The sequence below is a fragment of the Acomys minous genome, assembly GCF_964271855.1.
Source record: "Acomys minous genome assembly, chromosome: 6".
Classification (NCBI taxonomy): Eukaryota; Metazoa; Chordata; class Mammalia; order Rodentia; family Muridae; genus Acomys; species Acomys minous.
The window spans coordinates 120,978,252-120,995,494 of record NC_140487.1 but is presented as its reverse complement, the minus strand read 5'-3'; the positions used below and the strand labels follow the sequence as shown (position 1 = coordinate 120,995,494).

The 17,243-nt window shown below is 47.0% G+C and overlaps 1 protein-coding gene across 7 annotated transcripts in view; it reads left to right on the top strand.

Moving 5' to 3' along the window:
* VPS13D (vacuolar protein sorting 13 homolog D) overlaps positions 1–17,243 on the top strand; it is a 229,158-nt gene that overhangs the window by 24,795 nt on the left and 187,120 nt on the right. For 6 of the 7 annotated variants that reach the window (XR_014780258.1, XM_084787200.1, XM_084787199.1 and 3 more), the window contains 12 exons: positions 705–809; positions 2,051–2,221; positions 2,933–3,033; positions 4,480–4,648; positions 7,003–7,104; positions 7,265–7,466; positions 7,997–8,176; positions 10,965–11,095; positions 12,053–12,128; positions 12,532–12,702; positions 13,480–13,610; positions 15,578–15,713. Coding sequence is in view for 6 of the 7 variants with exons in the window: in XM_084787200.1 (XP_084643326.1) it covers positions 705–809; positions 2,051–2,221; positions 2,933–3,033; positions 4,480–4,648; positions 7,003–7,104; positions 7,265–7,466; positions 7,997–8,176; positions 10,965–11,095; positions 12,053–12,128; positions 12,532–12,702; positions 13,480–13,610; positions 15,578–15,713 (1,675 nt within the window). In the remaining variant the exon portion in view is untranslated. Of the gene's footprint in view, positions 1–704; positions 810–2,050; positions 2,222–2,932; positions 3,034–4,479; positions 4,649–7,002; positions 7,105–7,264; positions 7,467–7,996; positions 8,177–10,964; positions 11,096–12,052; positions 12,129–12,531; positions 12,703–13,479; positions 13,611–15,577; positions 15,714–17,243 lie in introns of those variants that run through there. The other variant, XM_084787201.1, reaches the window with a different exon arrangement.

Below are 17,243 nucleotides of genomic sequence, written 5' to 3'. Positions count from 1 at the left end.
ACACGCACCCATGCTGTTTCTCTTCCGTTCAGAGTTCGAGTTAAGAAATATAATCAGACTAGTGGTGGTGCATGCCTTTGGTCCCAGCATTCTGGAGGCGGCAGAGGCAGGCGGATCTCTGTGAGTTCGAGGCCAGCTTGGACTACAAAGTGAGTTCCAGGACAGCCAAGGCTACACAGAGAAACCCTGTCTCAAAAAACAAAACAAAACAACAACAGAAATGTAATAACTGTCCCCTGAAGACATCAGGCCGTTTGCACTGGTTTACAGCTAACTTGACGCTCATTTGTCCAGTGATATTCTCCGTCTGTTTACTCATAGCATCTTAGATATTTTTCCACTGCTTCTTCTGTGTAATTTAAAATATTCATGCATGTTGGAGTTGCTGGCTGGTTGGAATTTGCTTGTGGCTTTGTTTTTTTATGTACTCATTTTTAGGGTCTTATGTACCTCTGCCTGTCCTGGAACTCACAGAGATCCACCTGTCTTTGCCTCCTGAGTGTTGGGATCAAAGGTGTAAGCCACCAGGCCTTGCATGGGTGGAGTTTAAGCTGTATGAGAGTAAACTGTTTCCTTTGCTCTTGCATCCTTGCACCTTGCAAAGTGTTTCATGTGTGATGTCTCACACATGGTTTATTGAGTAAACAACAATTATATGTGAAATTAAAGGCGGCCATCCTGTTTTCTCCTCCTTCTTCCCTCAGGTACAGAAACTAATGCGAAAAAAGCGATTAGACGTGGCTGAGTTTAGTGTCTACTGGGATGTCGATTGCACTTTATTGGGGGACTTGCCTCAGGCTGAGTTGCAGGTATGTTCCCGCAAGGGGCTTTAGTGTGAGTTGATATCAAGGCACGTGGTGCAGGCCCTCTCTGATTTGTAGGCTGTGCCCCATCTACAAGCATCTTGTGTCTAGAGTCTGCCCGATGTGCTTCCTGTGTCTGCACAGTGCCTTGTGTATTCTAACATGGATCATGCTACTTGGTGAACTTTTCTTATCATGTGCATCTTTTTCATGTAAAGTTGTTTTTAATTAATGAATTGATTAGTTAATTTTGAGGTAGGGTCTCTCTACATAGACCAGGCTGTCCTGGAGCTCACAGAGATCCTAGTACCTCTCTCTGTCTCCTAAGTGCTTTGATTAAAGATGTGTGCTACCACACCCAGCTAAAGCTCTGTCTTTAAGATGTGTCTGATTCCTTGCTTCTCACTACTGAGAGCCTGTGGCACACTGTGGCTTCTCACTGCTGGGAGCCTGTGGCACACTGTGGCTTCTCACTGCTGGGAGCCTGTGGCACACTGTGGCTTCTCACTGCAGAGAGCCTGTGGTACACTGTGGCTTCTCACTGCAGAGAGCCTGTGGCACACTGTGGCTTCTCACTGCTGGGAGCCTGTGGCACACTGTGGCTTCTCACTGCTGGGAGCCTGTGGCACACTGTGGCTTCTCACTGCTGGGAGCCTGTGGCACACTGTGGCTTCTCACTGCTGGGAGCCTGTGGCACACTGTGGCTTCTCACTGCTGGGAGCCTGTGGCACACTGTGGCTTCTCACTGCTGGGAGCGTGTGGCACACTGTGGCTTCTCACTGCAGAGAGCCTGTGGCACACTGTGGCTTCTCACTGCAGAGAGCCTGTGGCACACTGTGGCTTCTCACTGCTGGGAGCCTGTGGCACACTGTAGACAGCATTTTGTTGCTCAGTAGAAAGTTTTGAGTGAACAGAGCAGCAGATCAGCTTTGTAGAGAGGGGCCAGCCTGCTCGGGTTCTCCTTGAACATCACCATGGGGATGGACCTTTAAGTCACGTTTATGAATAGACAGTGTCACTGTTTGGGAAGGACTGAGGGAAAGCTTAGCTTCGTCTTCTTATGAAGACATTGTAGGCACTTGAGTGAAGTGGAGAGACGCAGTTCATTTTCCCACCTCCAGGTGACATAAGGTGGATTAGGTAACGTTGGTGCTGTGCACAGCCCATAGCTTAAATTCCCAATATTGTAGAAGGTAGCAGCCAGAAGGAAGGCTAGACTGTATAGAGCCAGTGTTTTTATGACATAGGAGGCCATGGCCAGAAGCATGGAGAGCCGCAGTCACCACTACATCCTGGAGCCTGTGTGCGCATCCGCCCTCTTGAGAAGAAACTGCTCCAAGGAGCCTCTGAGGTCACGGCACAGCCCGAGGATCGAGTGTGACATTCAGCTGGAGACCATTCCCTTGAAGCTGTCTCAGGTACAGGGCTCTTCCCAGAGCTCAGAGCCACTGCCCAGCGGAACAAAAGGAAGCCGCCCTGGCGCAGCGTCCTCAGCACTGTCACTCCAGGCCGGTGTGAACCCCTGTGACATCACATGGTGAAATTGGGCTCATGTCCACTTAGTTTAGTTTAGTTTTGTTTTTTAAAATTAATTTATTCTTGTTACATCTCGATGGTTATCCCATCCCTTGTATCCTCCCATTCTTCCCTCCCTCCCATCCATTTTCCCCTTACTCCCCTCCCCTATGACTGTGACTGAGGGGGACTTCCTCCCCCTTTATATGCTCATAGGGTATCAAGTCTCTTCTTGGAGTTTTTTTTTTTTTTAAGATTTTTTTATTATTAAGGATACAGTGCTCTGCCTGCATGTACACCTGCAGGCTAGACTGTAGGCCAGAAGAGGGCACCAGATCTCATTATAGATGATTGTGAGCCACCATGTGGTTGCTGGGAATTGAACTCTGGACCTCTGGAGGAGCAGTCAGTGCGCTTAACCTCTGAGCCATCTCATCAGCTCTCAGTTTCGGTTTGGATTGGGAGTTTTTGAGTGCTCAGCAAAGAGCGTGGGAGAACTAAGCAGCTGTCAGAGTATGCCTCATGCTGATGCTTCGGCCACTGGTTAAGCAGTGAGTTGTTCTTGCTAGAAGAACCGTTTCTATCCTAATGTAGTATCTCTTCCTCTGATAAAGCTGCAGTACCGGCAGATCATGGGATTCCTCAAAGAGCTGGAGCGGAAGGAGAGGCAGGTGAAATTCCGGAAGTGGAAACCAAAAGTGCCTGTGTCCAAGAAGTAAGGGTACCTCTCTGTCATCCACAAAGTGTGTCTTACAGCAGCATGCTCGCCTGTCCCCATCCTGTGCATGTGATCGCAGAAAAAAGGGCAGGTGGTTTAATTTGGGTAGTTAGCTAGGTTTTCATGTGTGAGTGTATTACCCTTGAGGGAAAAGAAATAACATTTGGGGCAAAGGAGCATGAAGTGTCTTTTGTCACCATTGATTTTCCTGTCATCTCTGTTGAGGTAAGATCCGCTCTGAGGCTGGACACAGTGAAACTCAGCAGATCCTTGGTGTCACTTATAAGCAGAGTGCTGTTGCTTGCTGACGTTTGGTGTGTGGTTACTCTCTGCAGCACTCTGCACACCTCCTTTTTTCTGTCCTTCAGTCTGTTTGGCCACATTATGTAGGTTGTGCTCTCTGGCTTCCATAGCAAAAATCAATTCTCTTTCTTAAAAATAGTTTTTAATTTAAATTGTGTGTGTGTGTGTGTGTGTGTGTGTGTGTGTATGTGAAAGAGAGAGAGAGAGAGAGAGAGAGAGAGAGAGAGAGAGAGAGAGAGAGAGAGAATGAGAATGCAGAAGCCCACAGAGGCCAGAAGAGGGAATCAGATTGGATCTGGAATTAAAAGTAGTTGTGAGCAGCCTGATGTGGTTGCTGGGAACTGAACTCTGGTTCCCTATAAGAACAGAATGATTTTTTTTTTTTGGTTTTTTTTTTTTTTTGGTTTTTCGAGACAGAGTTTCTCTGTGTAGCCTTGGCTGTCCTGGACTCACTTTGTAGACCAGGCTGGCCTCGAACTCACAGCGATCCGCCTGCCTCTGCCTCCCAAGTGCTGGGATTAAAGGCGTGCACCACCACCACCCAGCATGACAGAGTCTTTTTATGTAGCCCTGGATGTATTGGAGCTCCCCATGTAGATCAGGCTGTCTTAGACCTTCCTGCTTTTGCCTCCTGAGTGCTGGGATCAGAGCTATGTAGCACCATGCCCAGCCTCAGTTCCTTGCCTGCTGTCCTCTCTCCTGCCCCGTAATTCCTCTCTTCATGTTACAGTGATAAATGTCTGACATATTAAAACCTTTGTAAAGATCTGGTGTGCTTTTGTGTATGTCCTTAGAAACTCAGTTGAAAATCTGTAGCAGTCAAATCTGTGGTGACCGTCTCATGATGGCACTTGCCTTGCTGCCAGCAGTGGTCTCCTCTCTGGGGAGGGACTGCTCTGGGGGAGGCGGGCTGCTTACATGCTGGATGCTATTGACACACAGTATAATTCCATGTTCTTTGGCAGCGGATTCTGCATATTCAGCTTAGCTTTAATGTTAAAACGGGCCCAAGATAGCAGCTAGGGGCTGATATGAGAAATGTCTCAGGTCAGAGTGAGCAGCGTTCCAGGCTTGTCCTGGACCAGGAGCGTTGCCGTGGTCTTCACCGGGAGGACTAACACATTGTCACGGTTGTCGCAGCTGCCGAGAGTGGTGGTATTTCGCCTTGAACGCTAACTTGTATGAGATCAGAGAGCAGAGGAAGTGTTTGACGTGGAAGTTTTTGTTGCATCGTGCCCGAGATGCCGTGTTTTACACTGACAGATATTTCACCAAGTTAAAAGGAGGCATGCTGTCTGCAGAGGACAAGGTGAGTGGACTGCTTGCTTGTTAGTTTTCTCAATTTGTTTGTTTGGTTTTGAAACAGCAACGCATGGAGCCCAGGCTGTCCTCAGATTCTGTGTGGCTGAGGCTGGTTTTGAACTCCTTATCCTCCTGTTTCTCCTTCCATAGTCCTAGGATTACAGGCCCGAGCCCCCACACTTAGCTAAGAATATTCTCTCACTGGCTGAAACAAAGGCTGAGTCTGTGAAGGTTCAATGTGCCTTGCTGGAGGCACAGTTTTATAGGCTAATGTTGGGTTCAGTATCGTGGAGAATTCTTGGGAGATCCTGAGCCTCATCTTGGCCAGAAGTGGATTCCACCCCTGCTCCCTGAGACGAGCTGTAGGTTGGAGGAAGGAAAGACGGCTGTGACCCTGCCAGGCCCCTCCCGCAGTGCGCAGTTCTGTGGTGCAGATCAGGGAGACTTTCCTGGACTTAGCAGTGTCTCTTCCCGTCCTGAGCGTAGTCTGACTGTTAGTCTGTTACTCATTTCTGTGGATTTTGGTCTCCATTTCCTATAATCCTAGTTGACTTGATTGACCTTGGATTTTGTGATGGTAGAGGTGAAGCCAAGGCAGGTGACACAGGTGAGAAGGCAAGCCTTATCTGAATTATGTGTGGGCTAGATGCCCTAGGACCAGAGCTGCCAGAGTCCTGTCTTGGCTCACCCCTTCCTGGGTCTGTCTGCCTTCTCCCAGCAAAAGGGAAGTCTGATGTACTCCACCAGGAAGATTGCTCCTTAATTGTTTTGCTTTTGCAAATGGCTCAGACCATTCTCTCTATATTTTGGCTCAGGATATTTTCTAGGATTGCTCCTCTAGTTGACCTTTATAAACAGAAAGGGGCACCTCTTCACAGGACGGTCCCCAGCGGTCTCACTGAACTGAGTTCTCACTGCTCTGCCAGCATGCTGAGACCATGGCCCCCGCTTGCCTATTGCTGTCTTCATGGCTGACATGGCTACTGACAACGGGTACCTTGTGAAAAGGGGGGACATCAGTCATTGTGTGATGGATGGCTTTCTTTCTTTCTTTTCTTTTTTCTTTTTTGGTTTTTCAAGACAGAGTTTCTCTGTGTTAGCCTTGGCTGTGCTGTCCTGGACTCACTTTGTTGACCAGGCTGGCCTCAAACTCACAGTGATCCACCAGTCTCCGCCTCCCGAGTGCTGGGATTAAAGGCGTGTGGTACCACACCCAGCTCTAGGTGGCTTTCTTGAAGGCAAAGGCAGGGTGCCGTGAGGAGGAACCTGAATCAGTGCTGAGGTGGCCGAGCCACAGCAGCTCTGTGAGCTGAGCTGTGGACCATACCGTCAGTGTGTCCTTTTAATGTTAGAAAAGAAAATATTTTTAGGATAGGTAATTTTGCTTTCTTAAAAAAGAGTGATATACCAGGACACGGAGTACACGCCTTTAATCTCAGCACTCAGAGAGGCAGAGATCTCTTTTAGGCCAGCCAGGTCTACAGGACAGCCAAGGCTATACAAAGAAACCCTTTATCAAAAAAGCAAAAGGAAAAGAAAAGAAAAGAAAAAAAAAGTGATACAATAGTTTTGTTTTTTTAAAAGATGTATTTACTATTATGTATACAGTGCTCTGCCTGTGTGTACACCAACAGGCCAGAAGAGGGCATCAGATCACATTATAGATGGTTGTGAGCCACCATGTGGTTGTTGGGGAATTGAACTCAGGACCTCTGGAAGAGCAGATAGGGCTCTTAACCTCTGAGCCATCTCTCCAGCCACAGTACAATAGTTTTGCTACTGCTCTTTAGTAACCAGTATGAAACTTTTGGAAATGGCCATGCTCTTATTAATTGTGGCTATGAAAGATCTGGGGTCAGTATGCATACTGTTTGAGCTTGGCCCTCAGTTTCCTTTGGAAGGTGGGAAGAATTATAACTTTGTTTTCTTTGGCTGGTCATGGTGGCACATGCCTTTAATCCTAGAGCTCAGGAGGCAGAGTCAGGAGGATCTCGTGAGTTCGAGGACAGTCTGGTTCACAAAGGGAGTCCATGACAGCCTCTGCTTCCTTTAATGTCCTAGGCTAATGTGTAAAGCAGCTTGTGACCTGAGTCAGTGCTGTGCAGAGTCGGACTGCTCGGCAGCTGCCCACTAAAGCAAAGCGTGGTCTCGCTGCTCCATCTGCCTCCACTAGTTCTAGTGCAGTTTTTGAGATCGAGTATCAAGTGCTGGATTGTAGGGAACCCTGCTTGTGCCAGAGGCAGCTCTCATGGCATTTGTCAATGTCTCGTTTCTCAGCCTCCAGGGAGGCTGGTGGGACCCGTTTATTGATGCTCACTTTCTCTAGCATTGCAGTGTCTCGGTTTCATTTGTCCCAAACAGGAGGAGATGTGTCGGATTGAGGAGGAACAGAGCTTTGAGGAATTGAAGATTCTGCGTGAACTGGTTCATGATCGATTTTATAAGCAAGAGGAGCTAGCAGAGGTGAGAAATCTGTTTAGGAAAGGTCATTTGGTCCCAGAGCGCCCTGGTCCCTTCAGTGTCAATTATGCCTGTGCTCCGCCAGGAAATGTGACAACCAGTGGCATATCACAGTTCTCAGCTGTCCGTGGGTCTTCATGTCTGTCTGTTTGTGATCACACAGAGTCTCCGAGAGCCTCAGTTTGACTCTCCTGGAGCCTCGCCTGGTGAGCCAGATGCCAGCGGAGGCAGCGGGATGCTGCAGTACCTGCAGTCGTGGTTTCCAGGCTGGGGCGGCTGGTATGGCCAGCAGAGCCCTGAAGGGAAAGTAATGGAAGGATTGGCAGCCGAGTCCCATGAACACTGGACCCCTGAGGAGATCTTGGGTATGCCGTGAGCCTGTCTGCATCCGTGCTCTCAGTTGGAGTGAAGGGTTTTGTGCAGTAGCTTGAGAGGTCATTTTCAGACTTAACCAAAGGAGACGTTTGGAAAGCAGTTTGTTTCACAGAGGTAGAGGGGAAGACACATTCTGGAAGAGACTCCATGGCTATGGTCATTTGTACATTATTAGACAGATCTGAGTGGCAGCCATTGTCAGAGAACTAAATCTGAGCTTGTTCACAAACTCTGAAGCTTGATGGCAGCCCAGAGGAGGCCCTCTGTAGACCTGTGCCATCAGTGTGAGGCCACAGCATAAGGGACTAGTTAAGTTAAATTGCACTAGCCACATCAGCCACATGTGTCATGCTGCCTGGGAACCACATGTAGGTAGTAGCCATGGTCCGTTAGTCACCTATGTCTTTGGGTACTTGCCTAAAGAAGGGAAATGTGGTTCAACAGCATTGTCAGTCAGGGTACCTGGTCTTGCTGTCTTCCTGTTTTCTCTTAAGCCTACTTGTTCTCCCTTACCATGTAGGCACCGAGGAATTCTTTGACCCCACCGCAGATGCCTCGTGTATGAACACTTACACAAAGCGAGATCACGTCTTTGCCAAGCTGAACGTGCAGCTACAGCGGGGCACAGTGACGCTCCTGCACAAGGAGCAGGGTGCTGCTCATGCCAACGAGAGCGCATTTATGCAGCTCGAGTTCTCAGGTACTGCTCGGGCCAGCTCTGCAGGTCTCTAGTGCCAACACCCTGTTTTCATCATCTGTGGTTGTTAGAGTCGTGAGAAGGTAGGGTCTGGAGAGAAGCCTCCGAGGTAAGAGTGCAGACTGCTCTTGCAGAGGACCTGGGTCTGGGCCCCAATACCCACGCCATGAGGGTGACAGCTGCCTGTAACTTCAGCACCAGGGGATTTGCCTAGTTAGGTTTCTATTGCTGTGATGAGACACCATGACCAAAAGCAGCTAGGGAGGACAGGATTCATTTGCTTTGCACATCTTCATCATTAAAGGAACTCAAGGCAGGACCCTGGGGCAGACACTGAAACAAGCAGAGGCCATGGAGGCATGTTGTTTACTGACTTCTCTTTCCTTCCCTCCCTCCCTCCTTCCCTCCCTTTTTCTTTCTTTCTTTCTTTTCTGTTTTTTTTTTTTTTTTGAGACTGAATTTCTCTGTGTTGTCCTGAAACTTTTTTTTTAATTAAAAAACTTTTTTTAAAAAAAGATTTATTTATTTGCTATGTGTACAGCGGTCTGCCTCCATGTACACCCGCAGGCCAGAAGAGGGCATCAGACCTCATTACAGATGGTTGTGAGCCACCATGTGGTTTCTAGGAATTGAACTCAGGACCTCTGGGAGAATAGTCAGTGCTCTTATCCTCTGAGCCATCTCTCCAGCCTACTTTTTAAAAAAATTATTTCTTATTTTTTGAAACAAGGTCTCTCTGTGTTAGCCTTGGCTGTCCTGGAGTCACTTTGTAGACCAGGCTGGCCTCAAACTAACTGCAATCCACCTGCCTCTGCCTCCTGGTGCTGGGATTAAAGGCGTGCGCCACCACTCCTGGCCCTGAAACTTTCTCTGTAGACCAGGCTAGCCTTGAACTCATGGAGAGCCACCTGCCTCTGCCCCCCAAGTGCTGGGATTAAAGGTGTGCTCCAGGGCAGCCGGCTCCAGTCTTCTTTCTTGTACACCCAGGGCCACTGCCTAGAGGTGGCACCATCCACAGTAGACTGGCTCCTCCCAAAGCTGTCATGATAAGACAATGTCCCACATGTTTGCCTACAGGCCAGTCCTTCTTCATTGTGGCCCCCTCTTTTCAGAAAACTCCAGCTTGTGTCAAATTGACAAAAACAAAACAAAATAACAACAACAAAATCAAAATAAAACAACCAGGACAGGACCCAGCACCTTGGGTTTCTAAGGGCACCTATGTATAACATACTCATATATTCTCTCTCCCTCCCTCCCCCCCCCCCCTCTCTCTCTCTCAAAACAAATCACAAAAGCCAAGTGTGGTACCATACACTTTTCGTCCCAGCCACTCGGGAGGCAGAGAGACAGGCCGATCTCTGTGAGTTTGAGGCCAGCCTGGTCTACGAAAGTGAGTTTCAGGGCAGCCAGGACTGTTACACAGAGAAACCCTGTTTTATTTTGTTTTTTAACCATCTCCCCCTTTCCCTTACCCCCCTCCCCCCCCCCCAAAAAAAGAATAAAACCAAACCCAGAAGAGTCTCCAGATCACTAGGAACCATAGGGCAAGTGCAGGGCTGGGTTTCTGTGAGCCCCAGTCATAATACTCACCAGCTGATCATTACCTAGGCCTGCGTTCCCCAGTGTGCATGTGTGTCTGCACCTCTTGTTCCGTGTGTATCTATAGTGGGTCCTTGGCATTGAGCCTTATGGTCTGTAGCACTATAGCTTAGCTAGAGCATTTGTTTCTTATGGAAACCACATGCCAGCCTTTTCCCAGTGTGGACACTAGGCAGCACTTGAGTGTGGCACCTGGGCATTTAATTAATTTACTATTAATTAATTCATTAATTCATTATATAGCGCTAGGGATTGAACTCAGGGACTTGCATGTACCAGGTAAGCGCACTGCCATTGTATTAACTCCCTATTGGGTTATTTTAAACAGGAAATTATTAGCATATCACATAAAAATGAGAAAAATAAGGTCCTAAATAAACCAGGAATAGGACTCATTTTATAGAATGAGAACTCACGCCAGGAGGCAGAGCACTGTCTGGTTGAAGTCACCTGGGACGTTAGTATTAAGTGACTCTTCCTTGGAGCTAATGACCATGGAGGTGCTGTAAGTACCCTTTGGGGTTGCAAGTGTATTTTGGTGAGCGGGGGAATGTGTACATCTAAAATGATATGGACCAGTTGTGTTTGTTTTCACTGACTGAATTAAAGTAGTACAAATAAATACCCAGATGCTGGCTTGGACGTCTCATAAGTATGTTTTAAGCAGCTCATCCAAAATGCCTTGGTAGTTGAAAAGGGTCACCGACAGACAGACAGACAGAGGCTCATTTCTCTGAGTTTATAGCTCTTAGATCTGAGCTGTCATACACTTAAATGAACTAACAACTTGCTTGAACACATGGGTGAATGCTCTACTTAAAATTCATTGTGATGCCAGGCATGTGGTGTGCACCTTTAATCCCAGCACCCAAGAGGCAGAGGCAGGTGGATGGATCTCCTGACTTTGAGGTTCTACATAGAGTTCTAGGCCAGGCAGGACTGCATAGAGACAGCCTATCTCAAACCAAAATACAAAACACTTCACTCTATTGAGAAACCTCCCAACAGTCTTTGTATGCTTATATAGACAGACAGACAGATGTGTGTGTGTGTGCACATGTGTTCAGATTTCATGGAAAAATACTTCCTAGTTTCAGATAGTTCTCTGTAAAATATATGCATTATTTTTAGGTGTAAAGCACATTAGGCCTTAGAACATGGTGCCATCTCTTATGTTTATCTTTTATAGATGTAAAACTTCTAGCAGAGTCCCTTCCTCGAAGAAACTCCTCCTTGCTTTTAGTCCGGTTGGGTGGACTGTTTCTCCGAGACCTGGCTACGGAAGGAACCATGTTTCCTCTCTTGGTCTTCCCCAATCCGGTATGTACTGCAGGGGCATGGCTAGCGCACGTGGGTGACAGTGTGTACTGCAGTGCTGTGGCTAGCGCACATGGGTGACAGTGTGTACTGCAGTGCTGTGGCTAGCGCACATGGGTGACAGTGTGTACTGCAGTGCTGTGGCTAGCACACGTGAGTGTCAGTGTGTACTGCAGTGCTGTGGCTAGTACACGTGAGTATCAGTGTGTACTGCAGTGCTGTGGCTAGCACACGTGGGTGACAGTGTGTACTGCAGTGCTGTGGCTAGCACACGTGGGTGACAGTGTGTACTGCAGTGCTGTGGCTAGCACACGTGGGTGACAGTGTGTACTGCAGTGCTGTGGCTAGCGCACGTGGGTGACAGTGTGTACTGCAGTGCTGTGGCTAGCGCACGTGGGTGACAGTGTGTACTGCAGTGCTGTGGCTAGCGCACGTGGGTGAAAGTGTGTACTGCAGTGGCACCACTGTTTTCGGCACCTAAGGCTTAACACTTGAACCTCTCCCATGTCTCACAGGTCCCTGCTCTTGACCTAATGTCAATCTCATCTTTCCAAAAGAGAACTACCTCTAGTCCTTTAGTATGTTTAATCTTACATGTAATATCCTTTACCAACTGTGCATCTTTGGTCTTATTGACAAAGACATAGTTTAAATAGCGGAATATTTATGCATTTACTCTGTCTATACTTCTTTTTTGGATGTTCGTAGAGTATGTGGGAGAGTGGACTTAAAATTTGAAAAGTTTTAAATATTTAATATCCATTTGGCAATTTATTAGATGCGTTAGGTACCACATAGCATATTGTCTGTTCCAGGAGATGGCACAGTGGTGCACAGATGTGGTAATGCAGTGAGAAGGGGGTTTGAGTCATGTGTGCAGAGAGGGAGCAATGTGCAAGGTAAAGGGGGTGGTGCTCTGTGCCACTTTCCACTCAAGCATTTTGTGTATGTGTTTAATAGCAGAAAGAAGTTGGCAGAGTCTCACAGTCTTTCGGTCTCCAGACTGCATCAGCAGACAGGAGTGATCAGTACCCTGGTAAATTTTCACATGTTCTTAAAACAAATCCTTAAAAAAAAACTTTATTACTGATTGGTAGACTTTGATTTCTGTTCTGTGCATAGTGGTTTGTCACGTGGATCCATGTTGCTCCTGAGGCAGCCTTGCACTCCCTGGGTGGGACTCAATTTCCCTGCTGTCACTAGGGTAGCTTTGCAAGGCCTCTGGGCCTTACTTTGCATTATGGGAACAAGTACACTAGCCTAGCTGTCATGGTTCCTTTTAAAAATTAGAGTCGGGCCTTTTTAGGCTTTATTTTAAAAATCTGCATAATTGTGAACTGATTAGAAAAGATTTTAGAAAGATGTCTTTTTTTCCAACATGCTCTGTAGACCTGTGTGGGTACAGTTTTGGTTGTGCTTCACCTCTCTGTTTTCTTTAGCTGCAGACCCAGACAGTCCGGTCTTTGAGATGCTCTATGAGAGAAACCCAGCGCACAGCCATTTTGAGAGACGCTTGCATGTCAGCACGAGGCCCTTGAACATCATCTACAACCCACAGGCTATTAAAAAAGTGGCAGACTTTTTCTACAAGGGAAAGGTTCATACCTCAGGTTAACTTTTTTTGTTTGTTTGATCCTATGTTACCTTTGAAAACAAAAATCTTTTGGGTCATTGCTGGTGCTCTGGACAAGGTTGTCACGCATTTGGATGCCCTGGTAGTGTGGCCAGAGCCTGCAGATAAGTGGCAGGATTGTGTGTGGACGCTGAATCAGTGTCCTTGGCCAGTTGTCCCTCCCATGTCCCTTTAGGATTTTTAAATCCTTCATCCAGGCAGTTTCTTTGGCCAGCTAAGTGGTTTTAGCTTGTTGGACTAAGATAGGGCGTTCAAGAATTTCCTTGTGGATGGCAGTATCTGTAGCTTTCTTGATGCATTTATGATCTCCTTTATTCCCCAAGGAGACTGAGGTAGTTAGAGAAGTGCTTTCATGCCCAGCGAGGCTTGTGAAACAGTAAAATAACATTTACTTTGTGTGCACCCTTCTTCCTTGCTCACTCTGAAGCTTCTGACAGTTGTGAGGTTTTTCATATAAACAGTAACTGTGAGTGACCTGGCTGGCATTGTGCCTTCAATACAATAGTTTGCTTTGTAATGATTCTGAAGTACAGTACTTTGGAGTTTTCAGAAATGGTTCTAGGGATTCTAATAAGTCAGGCACCTTTTCCTCGTGTGCCTCAATGCCCTCAAGGCTGTCACCACTCCCCCTTGCCTTGATAAGGAGCTGCTTTGTTGCTTATCCCCCGTCCCCCCTTTGGTGGATCTTCTGGGTGAGAGCAGAAGTGACAGTCACTTGTGAGCCCTGACATCTTGTGCATTTCCAATCTTGCAGGTTTTGGTTATCAGTCTGAGCTTGAGGTGAGGGTTGCTGAAGCAGCTCGAAGGCAATATAACAAGCTAAAGATGCAGACCAAGGCTGAGATTCGACAGACTCTGGACCGCCTGCTTGTGGGAGAGTTCATTGTAAGTGTCCCTTTGAGATTATGTTTGGGATGGCAAAGACAAGCATGTGTTCTGACAAGTTCATGAGAGAGAGAGAGGGAGAGAGAGAGAGAGAGAGAGAGAGAGAGAGAGAGAGAGAGAGAGAGAGAGAGGGAGAAGAGAGAGAGGGATTGTTATAGATAGATTAAATTAAACAGCTCATGCCTTTTCCATTAATGGTTTGATAAAGAAAATGAATGGTGCTGACCAGATCATGTTTTTATTGCTCTGAGCTAGCTCACTTTCTTTCTTTCTTTCTTTCTTTCTTTCTTTTCCTTCCTTCCTTTCTCTTTTGCTTTGTTTTTGGGGACATGGTTTCTCTGTGTAGCCCTGACTGTTCTGGAATTCTCTTTGTAGACTTAGGCTGGCCTCAAACTCACAGAGATCCACTTACCTTTGCCTCCGGAATGCTGGGATTAAAGAAGTGTGCCGCCATGCTGGGCACCGAGGGAACTTTTGAGACTTGCCTGTGTCCCTCTCCAGACTTAATTAGCAAGTAGTTCACAGAAGAATCTTCCTCTTACTGTTATCTAAAGGTATTTAGGTAGAACAATGCTGGAGCTGTGGTGGTGACTTTGTGGAGCTGTGTGCCCAGCTGACTGAAGGGCACCTGAGATTGTGAGAGCCAAGAAACAGCTTCATTGTCCAGAAAGGCAGTTTCTGGTGGTGCGCTGCCCAGGCGTGGCTGTAGATGGTGCTGTTACTCAAGTGTGGCTGCTTTTGAACTCTATAGGACCAGCTGTATACGGAAGGGTGGCAGAGGTGGTCCAAGTCAAATGCCTAAGGACTTCTCAGCTCTGCGCTTCTGTCTGATTGGAACCTGTGCAGGCCTTGTGGGTGCTGTCACAGTCTCTGTTGTGTCCGCCAGTTGGGTTGTGCCTGGAGGACTTTGTTCCTTGGAGTCGTCCAACAGTGTTTCTTGTTTTTTTCAAGACAGGGTTTCTCTGTGTTACCTTGGCTCTCCTGTGTAGACCAGGCAGGCCTCGAACTCACAGTGATCCACCTGCCTCTGTCTCCCGAGTGCTGGGGTTAAAGGTGTGTGCTACCACTGCCCAGCCAATATGTCTTCTCTTACAGTATTTCTTCTGTCTTCTTTCCTGCATAGATCCCAGAGTCTTGGGCGTGGGGTGGGATGATAAAGACATCTCTAGGGTGGGGTGCTCAGAGAGCCTCACTTTTGCACACTGTCACAAAAAGAAGCTTCTCTGATGATGGCTGAGTGATGCACTGTTCTGTGGGTACAGCAATATGTCACTAGGCGTCATTTGATTGCAGAATAGTGGTAGTGTTTCCCCTAGGTCACATGACCTACGTCTCTAGTCTCAGGTTCTTGGTCATGTTAGCAGTACAAGATGAGGGTTTCCTGATTATGTTTATATAAACTAGCCTTTACTGAATGTAATTGAGGCCAATTTTAATCAGAAAGAACTATGGCAATTCACGATTGCCAAATTACTAATATTACAAATATTAGAATTTCCCTGAAGATATTTTGGCATAAAAATTTATGATTACCAGTGTCTATGAATAAATAAAAGTATTTGGATTTCAACGTTGATTTGTATTTCATGGCTTATGTGAAGGCTACTTCAAAGTAGCTTTGTAGATCAGGCTGGCCTCAAACTCACAGTGATCTACATGCCTCTGCCTCCTCTTAATCCATGGATCGTCAGTACAAACAAATTAGTAATTTGCTAAGTTTTCCTCTCTGCTTCAAACATCAGCCCATGGTAATGTCTCTAGCCAGCAAGTAATGAGTGTCTTGTGTTGCAGTTCCAAGGACTAGCATCCTGGCTGGGGTTTTAGGAATGCTTGGACACCTCTATAGAGCTCCTCAGCAGTCACAGTTGGCAGTGTAGCCCAGGCTAGCCTTGAACCTGTGGTCCTCTTGCTTCTTGAGTTCTGGGGTTACAACATGCTTGCAACTGAGTTTGATTTTTCCCTTGCAGGAGGAAAGTAAGCGGTGGACTGTTCGACTGGACATTTCCGCCCCTCAGGTGATATTTCCGGATGATTTCACCTTCACGAATCCTGTGCTGGTGGTTTTGGATCTTGGACGAATGCTTCTTACCAACTCTGCCCAAGGTAGAGTGTCAGTGTCAAGAGACAAAAGCTTGTCTGCGTCACCGTAACTCTGGTCAGGAGAGGTTCATAACATTTTAGAACTTCCACATTTGGGGTCGGGGAGGTGGTTCAGTGGTTAAGAGCACATGCTGCCTTTGCAGATGTCCTGGGTTCAGTTCCCAGCACCCACATGGTGGCTCACAGCCATTCTTAATTCCAGTTTTAGAGGATCCGACACTCTCTTCTGACCTCTACAGGTAGGTACCAGGCGTGTATGTGGTGCACATACATGTATGCAGGCAAATGCATTGGGAGAAAAAAAAAAACCCTCTAAAATTCACCTGCTGCCTCTTTAATACTAACGTGAGGTATAATTCCCATTTCGGAATGTCCAGTTGAGCCAGGCTGAGTGTGCACCCACTGCCAGTCTCTAACCCTCTTCCTTCTTCTTTGGCAACCAACATAAATCCTTTGTCTCCACTTTGTGTATTCTAAACATTTCATGCTTATGGGGTATTTCAACATGTTGCTTTTCATATCTGCCTTTTTAATTTGAAATACTTCCAAGGTTCATCTATGGGGTGTGTGTGTGTGTGTGTGTGTGTGTGTGTGTGTGTGTGTGTGTGTGTATAGTAGCACATTCCTTTTTATGGCTTTTACTAGTCCCTTTATGGATATGTCAGGTTTTATTTATCTGTTCTTTGGTTAGTAAACATTTGCAACTCCACCCCCACCTCCTTCACCCCACTGTGTGAATAATACTTCTGTCACTAGCCCAAGGGGCATGTCCCATGAGAGTCTTCACTTACCAGGAAAGTGGGTCAGAAGGGAAGATATCCTATTGGGACTTTAGGTGAGAGAAGAATGGGAGAATGGGGAAATAGAAGGATCCAGAGGGTCCTAGAAACCTACAAGAACATTATGATGGGTGGATCTGGGCCCAGGGGTCCTACTCACACTATGACACCAGCCAAGGACAATATGGACAGGAAGCTTTGAACCCCTACCCAGATCTAGCCGATGGACAGGACACTCTCCACCATTGAGTGGAGAGTGGGGTCTGACTTTCACATGAACTCTGGTGCCCCATATTTGACCACGTCCCCTGGATGGGGAGGAGGCCTGGTGGCACTCAGAGGAAGGATAGCAGGCTACCAAGAAGAGACTTGATACCCTATGAGCATATAAAGGGGGAGGAGGTGCCCCTCAGGCACAGTCATAGGGGAGGGGAGTAGGGGGAAAGCAGGAGGGAGGGAGGAATGGGAGGATACAAAGGATGGGCTAACAATTGAGATGTAATATGAATAAATTAATAAAAAAATACCTCTGTCAACAGTCAGGTCATGTTTTTGTGAGCTACATCGCCAGTTATCTTACCTGTTTACCCAGGGGTGGGGTGCTGGGTCAAGTGGTAGCCTTCTCTTTAACATTTTTGGGACTACCAGATTACTTTCCCACTGGTCGGGGAAGATTCTAGTTTCCTCAAGTCTTTATTAGTTGTGATCTGCCCTTTTTGATTGCAGCCATCTTGGGATTGTGAGGGAGCATCTC